The sequence below is a fragment of the Phaethon lepturus genome, unplaced genomic scaffold, assembly GCF_000687285.1.
Source record: "Phaethon lepturus isolate BGI_N335 unplaced genomic scaffold, ASM68728v1 scaffold15120, whole genome shotgun sequence".
Lineage (NCBI taxonomy): Eukaryota > Metazoa > Chordata > Aves > Phaethontiformes > Phaethontidae > Phaethon > Phaethon lepturus.
Window position 1 is genome coordinate 193361 of NW_010511340.1, and position 12260 is coordinate 205620.

Genomic DNA, 12260 nt, shown 5'->3' on the forward strand with positions numbered 1-12260 from the left:
CAATTAGATAGGCTTATTATGGTTCCAGGCCTTGGAAAGCATACACTTGAAAGAACAGGCAAGAAAAAGCAGCAAAGGGAGCACACACCTAGGGTAGAAACTACAGCTTCACAAACATCTCTTCCTGCCTCATTTTCAACATGGCAAGTGTATTCTCCTGCATCTTCTTTGGTGCTGTCAAGTATTTCCAGGATGCAGGATTTCTCTGTGGTAGTGATGCTACATTTCTGAGATTGAGTGATGGTGTGGCCATTTTTCTTCCATGTCACAGAGATGGGCAGGCTGCCTGTGTAAGTGCCCTCCAGGATGATAGGCTTGCCAGGCTCCACATACTGATCGCTTAATTTCTTCACAAAGACAGCTGGCTCTAATGAAGGGTAAGAGGTTACAAATGTTGAGCCCAGCAGGACAAATGAAGGGAAGGAAACGGTATTTTAAGGTAAATAGAGAGATGTAAACTTTACAAACCTTTTACTGTAAGGTGTGTTGTACAATTTGCCCTGCCAGCAGCATTAGTCACTAGACAAGTGTACTCTCCGCTTTGGAGAGGAGTTACATCAAATAACTCAAGCTCCACAATGGAGTCCTCCAAGTAGATACTGCATTTGTCCCCTGGTACAAGCTCACTGGCCCCTCTAAACCAGTTGACCTTAAAAGGAGGGGTTCCTCTGATAACACATGTAAAAGTGATGCTTGTGCCTGGCAAGACATCCAGAGGCTCTGGTGTCCTCTCAAAAGAAGGTGGTTCTAAACACACAAGAGAAAAAGAGACGTAAGACAGGTTGCTACAGCATAACCCTGGCATTTTCACACACTTACTGAAGATAAAGAACAAAATCTTTATTTTCCAGTCAATACTTTTCCCTGAGTAAAAAAGGTTTCCTTTTACAAAAGACCTCAGGAAATTTCAAGAGAGAAAGAGAAAAGAAAACTCAGAGAGCTCCCTGACCATCATATACTGACCTTGTACAGTCAATAGAGCACTGCATTCATCTGAACCAGCTACATTGGTAGCTTTGCAGGTATAAGTTCCAGTATCTGAGTCGCTCAGTGAATTCACTTCTAAAATACATAGGTTATCTGAAAAGGAGATTTGATGTTTTTCCCCATTGACTAACTTAAGTCCATTTTGGAACCAGGCAACAGAAATAGGAGGTGAACCTGACACTTTGCATTCCAGCAGTGCTGAGGAACCCAGGATGCAATGGGTTTCCTTGAGTTTTCTTGTGAAAGAAGGAGGAATTATTCGATCTGCATAACAAAACATAATAAATCCATGGTTAGAGAGAAAAGGAGGAAGGAACAGAAGAAAGGAAAGATAATATGACAGAAAGAAAGTTTTTCGAAAAGATAGAAGACAAGCAACCCAACCAACCTAAAACATCAACCGATGCTGTGCAACTGCTTTTCCCCACGTCGTTCTGCACTGCAAAAGTGTACAATCCACCATCTTCCTTTTCTGCATCCATAATTTTAAGTGTAGATACTTTATTGACAAAAGTAATTCTGTACTTTTGGCTGCTGGTCAGCTCTTTGCCATCCTTGAACCACCCAGTGGAAAGCTCTGGTGTGCCTGCCACTTTGCACTCCAAAGTACAGGCATCTCCTATAGTTACTCTCATTGGCTCTGCTTTCTCTACAATGACTGCAGGCTCTGGAAGGAGAGATGGGCAGCATGTATCATGAAAACAGGATTTGATTAGTACTAGCTCTAAGAATTTTAGCACTCTAAGATGGAGCTTACACATTTGATACTAAGGATATCTCAGTTGGTTGGGCTGGGGAATTTTTTCAGCTCTGTTTTTTCCACCCTTTATTCTACCCTAAACTGGAGATTTCAGATGCTCTCCAAAATGAAGTAAAAATATTTTTAAACCCCTAGGAGAGAAATGCAACTGTCTGTCCCTCTCCAAGCAGGCATGAGCAGAAGACATGATTTAGAAATCCAGTCAACTGGATCCCATCACAGTGTAGAGGCCTGTGGTTCCTTTCACCCCTCTCCCTGGACAACTGGAAATAAGGAACCTGACTACTGCTTTTTGGGGACACAAGGATTCTCTGTTTTGGTTGTTCTGAACTCAGGGGCATAAGCAAAGTATACAGGTAACACTAAATAGCCAACTTCTTAACTTTAAAAAAATATTTTATGAACTTGTGCTTTTTACCAACCTAGAATAGTTAAGGTAGCCATGCACTCGCGACTTCCAGCATCATTTCTGATCTGACAGATGTATTTTCCAGCACTGCTTGTCTCTGTGCGCAGAAGTTGTAAAGTTGCAATATTTTCCATAAATGTTATATTTGTGTTTTCACTTTCTCTAATAATTTCCTCTTTGTCTTTAAGCCACTGCACAGAAATTGGCTGGGAGCCCTCCACTCTTGCTTGTAACTCTACTGGTTCACCCACCACAACAGTCATGCTGTTTATTTTAGTCAAGAATTTTGGTGGTTCTGAAGAAGAAATATGCAGTTACAGTAAATACTCACAGTGGCTCTGTAAAGAAGAGCAATGCAGTGCCATTGGGAGCACTGCAGAAGGAATATGCAGTGCCAATACTTTACCTTTCAGCTTCACAGTGCAAAAACAAGTGTCACTTCCTACGTCGTTCTGTGCTTTGCACTGATATTCACCAACATCTGCGACTTCAACATTAAGAATACGAACGCTTGTATGGTAGTTTTTAGCTGTAACCTTGTACTTCTTACTACTGCGGATTTGTCTCCTGTCTTTGTACCATGTAACATCAAATGGTGGCGTTCCTGAAATCTCACATTCCAGGCTAACCTCAGTTCCTTTGAGCATGTCTACTGGAGAGGGCTTCCTGCTAAAAACAGGAGGTTCTAACAAGGCAAAAAAGAAACATTTTTAGAAAGGAGTCAGTAGCTATTTGACCAACAAACAGTTTACTGTTACCAGCTTCTACACAACGAGACTTCTGAGAAAATCAACAGAATAGGCAAGGACTTTTCTCATTTTCTGGGCACATTATGAAATGATCTTGCAGGTAGGTGAGCATTCAGAGCTCTTAGCTCCTCTGTAGAAAAAGTAAACAGAGGTGTGACCCTTTGCAGAGAGGGTACAGGTCTTATTTAGCTGGTAATAGTCTCAAAAAATGATCAGTTTGGGTCTGTTCTTTTTCTGATATTTCAGCTCCTTGATATAACATTTCCCATTATGATCCGTCTTGGACGTTGACAATCCTAGAACTAGGGAACACCTATCTTAGGACTCATCTGCATTAAGAACAACACCTCTCTTGCTCAGACTCTGGCAGAGGGGGTGAGGGGGCATCAAGAAACAAACATGACATGAAGGCAGCCCTGAATGAAGAAATTAATCTCATAATCCCTTTGGATTTCCAAGGGATAAAACCACCAGGGAAAAATAGGATGTAGTCAGAGAACAAGAGGATAGCTAACCTTTCACTGTGACTTTGGTGCTACAGCTGGCCTTGCCGGCAGGGTTGTGAGCTTCACAGATGTAGTCACCGCTCTCATCAGTACTGAGATGATTAATTTCAAGCACGGCCACAGAGTCAATGAATGACGTCCGGAATTTTTCACTGGCAACAATTTCATGGTCATTTCTGAACCACACTACTTTCATCTCTGGAGATCCACTTACTTTGCACTCAAGCCGGGCTGACTCACCCTGCTTGACTACTTTTGCCGCCTCTAGCTTCTTAGCAAACTTGGGTGGTTCTAAAAAACCAGAAAAGTGGGGTCAGGAAGGTCTGAATTAATACTGTAAAGAAAAGAGGAGGGAAAAGAGCCAAACTATGAGTTGCAAACACAGTGTAGGGAATTCACTTGGCAGCATATCAAAGATCACTGTGGTGGGCTTGGCAAAAAAAAGAAAGAAAAGAAATAGACAAAAAGACTGCAACACAAGAAAGAGTGCACACCTGTTACCATCAATGTTGTAGTGCAAGAGTCACTGCCAACGTCATTTGAAACGTGGCAAGTGTAGTGCCCACTCCTAGAAGTATCCACCGAATAGAGGGTTAAGAACCCACTTGACCCTTCAATCCCAATGAAGCAAGTTGGACCAGATACAAGCTCTAAGTCTTCTTTGAACCACTTTATGGTAAAGGGTGGTGTTCCTTTTAGTGTGGCCTTAAACTCCACTGTGGAATCTGGGATGGCTTGCTGGCTTTCAGGTTTTACTAAGAAGCTTGGTGGCTCTGCAGTTTTTAAGAAAAAGAAATACTCAGTTACATCAGAAATGTCTAAGAATGAAGAAAATTGGTGAGGTAAGCATGGAGATCAAGTTCATCAGCATTAAGAAGTATAAGAGTGTTTTGATAGCATAAGATTTAAAGGTATTTTCCCAGCATATATCACAATAAGAAGTAGTAAAAGAGTTTCAAACCTTTCACAGTCAGGACAGCACTGCAAGAATCGTTCCCAGCAACATTAAAGACACTGCATGTGTAATTTGCACTGTCTGCCAGCTCTAGATTAGCAATCTCGAGTGATACAGTGTTCTCATGGCACAGGCTTCTATATTTTGCACTGTCAGTTATCTCTTTTCCATCCTTAAACCATTTTGACGTAATGGGGAGTGACCCAGAAACTTTACACTCCATTTGGATAGAAGATCCGAGAATGGTATCCTTTTTGGTTAGCTTTTTGGTAAATGCAGGAGGAATTGATTGATCTGCTCAACACAAAAAATGGCAAAAACACACTGGTTACCTTCTTACTTATCTTTCACAAACAGAGATTATTATTTTTTCATTCCTTCCCTCCTGGATTGGCAAATTCGCCAAATGACAATACAAACCTAGCACAGTAAGAACAGCTTCACAGGTGTTACTTCCAAAGTCATTTTCAACCTTAAAACTGTATGTACCACTATCCTCTTTTGATACAGGTTCAATCCTGAAACTGGCCACATTGTTTTCAAAGCTCATTGTGTAGTATCTACTGGGCAGGAGCTGTTTGCCATCTTTGTACCATCTTATTCGGAGCTCTGGTGTTCCAGCCACAGTACACTCCAAAGTCACAGGGTCTCTTTCAGTAACTTTAAGTGATTTAACCTTTTCTATGATCCGTGCAGGCTCTGAGGTATAAAGTGTATAAAAATGACAATTAGCTACAGTGATACACTTTCCAGGAACTCATCAAGAATGAGCTAGAAGAGTCACACCTTGTACACACCTTGTACAAAAAGCAAAGCAAAGCACTTTTCCATGCCAGACTCGTTCTTTGCCTGGCAGGTGTATCTCCCTCTGTGGCTGAGGTCAACATTGGTCAGTTTCAGTGTGGCCACGCTGTTCTCAAAGGTAATATGGTGGTGCTCATCGTCTTCTAGTATTTTCTCATCTTTTATCCATGACACAGATAAGGGTTGAGCACCGGCTACGACACACTGGAAGAATGCAGTACCTTTCAAAATGCTAGTGACGTTCTCCAGCTTCTTGATGAAGGATGGCGGTTCTGTGGTGTCACGTTTTTGTTTGTTGTTTGGAGGAGAAGTCATGAAAAGGGAAGAGGGGAAAGAGAGATCATATAAAGTCATCCTAGTCACTACATGTTAGCTAGAGGATGTAATGTCTGGATATGCTTCCTAGAGGACTGACCTTTCAAGCTGAGCCTTGTGCTGCAAGAACAGCTCCCACCTTCATTTGATATAATACACTGATATTCACCAACATCTGAGATATCACAGTTAGTCACATTAAGAGTAAATACTGATTCTTTGGTGGAGATGGCATATTTCTTGCCGCTGAACATCTCCTTGTTGTTCTTCAGCCATTTCACATCAAACGGAAGAGTACCAGTCACCTCACACTCAAGTGTGGCCTCCAAACCCTTCACTACCTCGGTGGGTCTCAACTCCCGAACAAATGTTGGAGGCTCTACAAAGAGGAATAAGGGGAAAGTAGATAGTAACCTTGAATGGTTTTGGGGGGAGAAGAAGTCTCCCCTAGTCCATCAACCCAGCTATGTGGCATAGCTGGATGATGACAAGATGTTCAAAACCAACCTTTTACTCTCAGCTCGATGCTGCAGCTCTCGCTACCTGCATCATTGTGGGCTTCACAAACATAAATGCCACTATCTGAAACTCTGGCTTGAGTGACTTTCAAAGTGGCTAAACCGTCTATGAAGGAGATGCCGTACTTAGCTTGGTCAGTCACTTCATTCCCATCCAAGTACCATGTGACGTGGATATCTGGTGTGCCTACTACCTGGCACTCGAAAGTGGTGGACTGTCCTTCACGCAAAGCTATTACAGAAGTTGGCATCTGAATAAATCTGGGGGGCTCTAGAAGATGGACAGAAAAGGTGAGGCTTTATAATATTCAAGGTGACTTAAAGAAACACAAGGGTTTCCTACCGCCTCCCCCCAAATTGAAAATGAAAATCAGAACCACAAAGATGAGAAGAACATTTGGTTGCACACCTTTTACAAACAGAGCTGCTTTGCAAGTTGCAGTCCCCACGTCATTGCTTATCTGACAAGTGTAGTTCCCGGAATCAGATGTCCTAGCTGAGAAGAGCTCCAGTACACTAGATGTGTTGTCCTTCCAGACAGATCGATTGGCTCCAGAGAGGAGCTCCTGGCTGTCTTTAAACCACTTTATCTGCAGAGGAGTAGAGCCTTTCACCAGTGCTTTGAACTGAACCCTAGCATTGGGCACAACCTCTTGGGACTGGGGTTTTTCCACAAAATATGGCGGTTCTATAACATGTAAAAACGAAGAAAGAGGATTACTCTGAGACAGGGGAACTCCAAAATTACGAATGAGAGACCTAACACAAGACAAGAAGGAGCTCAAACCTTTGACTGTTAAGAACCCACTGCATTGGTTGCTTCCTGCCTTATTTGTTGCTTCACAGGTGTAAGAGCCACTGTCTGTGCCTTCCAGTTTATTGATTTCTAGAAATGCAGTATTGTCATGGAAAGAGTATTTGTGCTTTTCACTTGCTGTTATTTCTTGGCCATCCTTGTACCACTGGATACTTATAGGATGTGAACCAGACACTATGCACTCCAGGTGGACGAAAGACCCTTTAATGCTGTCCATTTTCTTGAGCTTTTTGGTGAATTTAGGTGGTATAATGAGATCTATCCAAGACAGAGTAAAAAGACAAAGTATGAAATTAAACCTCGATTGTGGCAGATGTCAGCTCAGGAAAAAAGATTTTGTATGTAAAAACAATGATAAAAGAGAGCCCATACACACCTAGGACGTTAATGCTGGCAGAACAGCTACTGCTCCCAACATCATTGTGAACCTCAAAAATGTATTCCCCACTATCTTTCTTTTCTGCATGAAGCACCTTTAGGACTGAGACAGTATCTGTAACACTAATCTTATATTTTGGGCCTAATGTCAGTTCCTTGCCATCTTTGAACCATTTGGCTGTAATATCTTTTGTTCCCGAAAATTTACACTGCAAGGTTGCTGGGTCTCCCTCAGTCACATCTATTGACACAGCCTTGTCCACAATTGTAGCAGGTTCTGTTGTAAACAAGGAGAGAAGAGTGTTAAGGGCATCTGTAAAATTCACAAGAGAACCATCTGAAGTCACTACAAACCCTCAGGGTAGGACCAACCTTTGACAGTCAGCAGAGCAGAACACCTCTGAATTCCCGCCTCATTTTTAGCCTGACAGAAATATTTCCCATCATGTTTCAGTTCAATTGACCTCACCAGAAGAGTGGCGACATTGTTCACAAAGGTCATTTTGACATTGTTGTCTTCAATCACTTCATCATTGTCTTTCAGCCAGGACACAGTGATGGGCAAGGAGCCTTTAATAGCAGCCTGAAATACGACCGTTCCCCCTCGAAGAGAACTAATGTTTTCTATCCTCTTCAAGAACTGTGGAGGCTCTGGCAGGAAGAAAGTGGCTATGTAAGTACAGGTCTGGTGCATCACAGTATGGCATGGACACCACACTGGGATAAGAGCATGCTGGTGGCATTCTGCACCTTGCACTAACCTTTCAGTGTGACCTCCGAACTGCAGAGGCAGCTCCCAACATCGTTTGTTACTCTACACTGATACTCGCCAACATCAGAAGCATCAAACCTGAAAATGTGGAGGCTAATCAAAGATTCCTCTATGCTTATTCTGTGCTTCTTACTGCTCCGCACGGGTTTATCATCTTTCACCCAATACACTTCAAAGGGAGGTGTACCAAGCACCTCGCACTCCAAAACCACATCAGAATCCTTCAAGACTTCCATGGATTGAAACTCCTTGCTAAAATAAGGTGACTCTACAGTGCAAAAGAGAGAGTACAGTTTGTATTAATCGTGCTTTCAAAGCCTGTAAAACTGCACTGAGTTTAAAGACAAAAACTGAGTTGCTGGATGTCACACACACCTTTGATTGTAACAACACTACTGCAAATATCTTTTCCAGCATCATTTTTGGCCTCACAAATGTATTCCCCACTGTCTTCAGTCTCAACCTCTGTAAGATGGAGTATTGCCAAGGATTTTGCAAAAGACATCCTGTATTTGTCACTCTCTTTTAACTCTCTGTCATCCTTGAACCACGTGATTTTAATCTCAGGAGTACCAGTGACTTCACAGGTCAGCTCAGCATATCCACCTTTCTTTACCAGATGGGTTGGCTCTAGCTTCTCCTTGAAGGCAGCAGGTTCTGTGGATTTAAGAAGAGCATTCAGGACAAAGGCAGCAAGAAAGAGTGCCACTGGGTCAATCCAGCAGCTGAAAGTTTAGAAGAGATTAAGACTGCAAACCTTTTACAAACAAGTTTGCACTGCATGTTACTGAACCAGCTACATTGGAGACTTTGCAGGTGTATTTTCCTGAGTCTGTTGGTTTGACCGCGTAAAGCTCCAAGTAACTTGCTAGTGCTTCTGTCATAATGTAGCAGGCTCCTCCTGTCACCAGCTCAGTATCACCTTTAAACCATTTCACTGTCAGTGGTGTTGTGCCTTTAAATGTGCCTTTGAAACGTACGGTTGATGCAGGCAGTACATCTTGGGATTCTGGTTCTGCAGTGAAGCTGGGTGGCTCTAGATTGTGTTGAAAGGAAACAATTGTCAAGAGTAAGACACATGGCCTGCACTTTGGGGAACAAAAGTATTATCATATGAAAAGTAAAACTCCAAGAAATGTGAAACAAATTGCCAAACCTTTTATAAACAAAGTGCTACTGCTGTCTTTGCTACCAGCAGAGTTTGTGGCTCTGCAAATGTAGACCCCAGCATCACTTGCATCTAGGTGTTTTATTTCCAAAGATGCAGAGCCTTCTGCAAAGTGTACTGTGTACTTGGCACTTGAAGTGATCTCAATGTCCCGCTTAAACCAAGAGACGGTCATTGGAAGAGAGCCTGAAATTTTGCAGTCTAGGCGGCACGAGGTGCTAATGATGCTGTCAATGTTCTTCAGTGGTTTAGTAAAGAAGGGAGGGAGAGTGCGATCTGTTGAGAGTGAAAAAAATGAAAGAAACCAACACATGAGCAAAACAGGCACGTAGTTCTACTTCTGGCTCTGTTGGGCTCAGAGCAGAGTAGCAGGGCTCTTTGCAAAGAGTCAGTACCAACCTAGCACAGTGAAGCTGGTAGTAAAAGAGCTGATGCCCACATCATTTGATATCTCAAAGGTGTACTCGCCACTGTCTTGCATTTCAGTGGCATAAAACTTGAGCTGGGCAATGTTATTTTTAAAGCTGATCCTATATTTTTTGCTGGCAGGTAGTGGCCTTCCATCTTTGAACCATTTGGTTTTTAGCTCTGGAGTGCCTGTGACAGTGTACTCCAAAATGGCGGGTTCCCCTGCTGTTACCTGGATCATTTCAGATTTTTCAATGATTTTGGCAGGTTCTACAACAGAATTAAATAACTGATAAGGACAAAAGGAAATTGCTCTTCCTCTCAGGTAGGAGACATGCAGGGATCACAGCACTACTCCACTGACCTTTCACTGCTAGTTCACCAAAGCAGGACTGACTTCCTGCATCATTCTCAGCCACGCAGGTGTATTTGCCACCAGAACTCAGCTGGACACCAGTAATTTGCAGTGTTGCTAGACCATGTTCAAATGTCACTCTCACTTTGTTACCGTCTTGAATAATGTCTTTGCCCTTCATCCACATCACAGAAATAGGCTCTGACCCTTTCACCACAGCCTGTAATGTAATACTATCTCCAGCCAGAGCTGTCACATTTTCGATTTTCTTAACAAAAGATGGTGGCTCTAGTTCAAAGAAAAGAGACAAGAAGAAATACTCATCTGCTATCACATCATCCCATGACATCTGCTGCTTAAAGACAGTTTTATGAGACAGTATGCGCAGTACATTGTGCAATTCAGCTAAAGAGCAAGCAAGAAGAGTCGCATTCCCCAGCTGGGACCTAATGCATGATCCTTTAAACTCAATGTCCTTCAAATTCACAGGTTTGATACCAAGTAAGAGTTAAGATATACACAGAATTTTAAGAGAAGAAGATGATACTCTCCCTCCCCACCCTCCCTACCCACCCACAAATCCAAAGAAAAGACGTTTTAAGAAATTAGAGGTTCTTGCCCACCCCTTCAGCAAGTGGAGTTTTCTCTCTCCCACTGACCTTTTAAGATGTATGTTGCACTGCATATGCACTTCCCAACTTCGTTAGCTATCACACACTCGTATTCACCGACATCTGCACTATTAAATGAGGACACCTCCAGAGAAATAACAGCTTTCTGAGAGGTCAACCTGTATTTTTTACTACTGCGAATCTGTTTCTTGTCTTTGTACCAGTTAATCTCAAATGGTCCAGTGCCAGCAACCTCACACTGAAGAACGGTGTTTTTTCCCTTCACTACCTCTGCTGGTTCAAGTGTTCGGATGAAAGATGGAGGCTCTATAAAAGCAGCAAGAAAGAATTAGTCACCCATGAAAAAAAAGGAAGGGAAGGACTTTCTCAAGAATGGACTGTCAGCAGCAAGAAGAACAGACCTTTAACAACTACTTCAGTGGTGCAGCTGTCACTTCCAACCTCATTTACAGCTTCACATGAGTAGCTCCCACTGTCATCAACTTTCATCTCCAAAATATCTAACACAGCCACAGAATTGACAAAGGACATCCTGTGTGTGTTGCTTTCACGGATTTCCTTATTGTTCTTGAACCAAGTAACCTGGATTTCAGGAGACCCTTTGATTTTGCATTGAAGGCGTGCAGAGTCACCTGGGGTCAGTAAATAAGATGGATCGACCTTCTTCACAAAGGATGGTGGTTCTAAAAATGGGAAGAGAAGGGAAGAAAGAGGAAGAAAGGGGAAGAAAAGGTAAAAGGGGAAAAGGAAAAGAGAAAGAGGAAAGAAGGCTGAAATACAAAGCTTTGAAAGATTTGTTCCTAGCTCAAGAACAAAACATGACTTCAGAAAAGATCAGCATAATCTTTGCTGAGCTGCAGGTCTTGTGGTTTCTCTTGCCTTCTCCATCCATCTCTCCCTTGCACACAGGAGCAATTCTTGGATCTGGCTGGTGAAAGAAATATTAAAGCAACACACAGTGCACCGTTAAGGCAGCAGGGGAAATGAGCAAGAGGTTAATGGACCTGATGGTAGGTCTGAGAAGAATTTACAGTGTGATTCCAACCCGAAGAAGTCTTTTGCCTGCAAAAGAAGAAATGGGGAACCGAAGAAGAGCAAAAGTAAAGGGAGCGGAGGACTGTCTTACCTCTGACACTGACGCTGGCAGAAGAGGAGCTGCTTCCTGCCTCGTTTGAGGCAGTGCACATATAATGGCCTGAATCCTTAAGCTTAGCCAGAGGAATCTCAAGCGAGGCTATCTTGTCTTCAAAGTAAATCTTGTAATCTCTGCCTGGAGGGATTTTGTTTCCATCCTTTGTCCACCCTACTGTTACTTTCCTATCTTCATCTACCTGACATTCAAGACGTATTTTTTTATTGACTGCTGATTGCACTGACTGCAAAACTTTAATGAAGTGTGGCTTGTCTATAATGACCATTTCAGCCTGGCAAATGTCAGCCCCAAACTTGTTGGAAGCTTTGCAAGTGTAAACCCCTCTGTCATTGGTGGTGAGAAGGAAAATTTCTAACACGTGTTTATTTTCCACTCTGGAGATCTTGTGGTGGTCGGAAGGTGAAATGGTCGTGCCATCTTTCTGCCAGGCGACGTCGATGACTGGAGTGCCCGAAACAGTACACAGGAACTTGGCACTTTTGCCCACAAAAGTAGTGATAGATTCAGGTCTGGTAAGAAAGGTTGGTGGAAATGCTTCTGCAAAACAAAGGGTTTCAATGTTATCCAGAGGTGA

At 42.7% G+C, this 12260-nt stretch overlaps 1 protein-coding gene across 1 annotated transcript in view; it reads right to left on the bottom strand.

Annotated features, from left to right (window-relative positions):
- Positions 1–12260, bottom strand: part of TTN (titin) — a 244575-nt gene that overhangs the window by 175659 nt on the left and 56656 nt on the right. The window contains exons 46-71 of the mRNA XM_010283656.1: positions 11660–12223; positions 10935–11216; positions 10561–10839; positions 9911–10189; positions 9538–9816; positions 9127–9414; positions 8728–9006; positions 8346–8627; positions 7960–8238; positions 7571–7849; positions 7197–7475; positions 6791–7078; positions 6413–6691; positions 5993–6274; positions 5586–5864; positions 5164–5442; positions 4787–5065; positions 4373–4660; positions 3906–4184; positions 3421–3702; positions 2563–2841; positions 2170–2451; positions 1376–1654; positions 964–1251; positions 469–747; positions 89–367 (exon numbers count right to left, since the gene is read on the bottom strand). Coding sequence (XP_010281958.1) covers positions 89–367; positions 469–747; positions 964–1251; positions 1376–1654; positions 2170–2451; positions 2563–2841; positions 3421–3702; positions 3906–4184; positions 4373–4660; positions 4787–5065; positions 5164–5442; positions 5586–5864; positions 5993–6274; positions 6413–6691; positions 6791–7078; positions 7197–7475; positions 7571–7849; positions 7960–8238; positions 8346–8627; positions 8728–9006; positions 9127–9414; positions 9538–9816; positions 9911–10189; positions 10561–10839; positions 10935–11216; positions 11660–12223 — 7590 coding nt within the window. The remainder of the gene's footprint in view (positions 1–88; positions 368–468; positions 748–963; positions 1252–1375; positions 1655–2169; positions 2452–2562; positions 2842–3420; positions 3703–3905; positions 4185–4372; positions 4661–4786; positions 5066–5163; positions 5443–5585; positions 5865–5992; positions 6275–6412; positions 6692–6790; positions 7079–7196; positions 7476–7570; positions 7850–7959; positions 8239–8345; positions 8628–8727; positions 9007–9126; positions 9415–9537; positions 9817–9910; positions 10190–10560; positions 10840–10934; positions 11217–11659; positions 12224–12260) is intronic.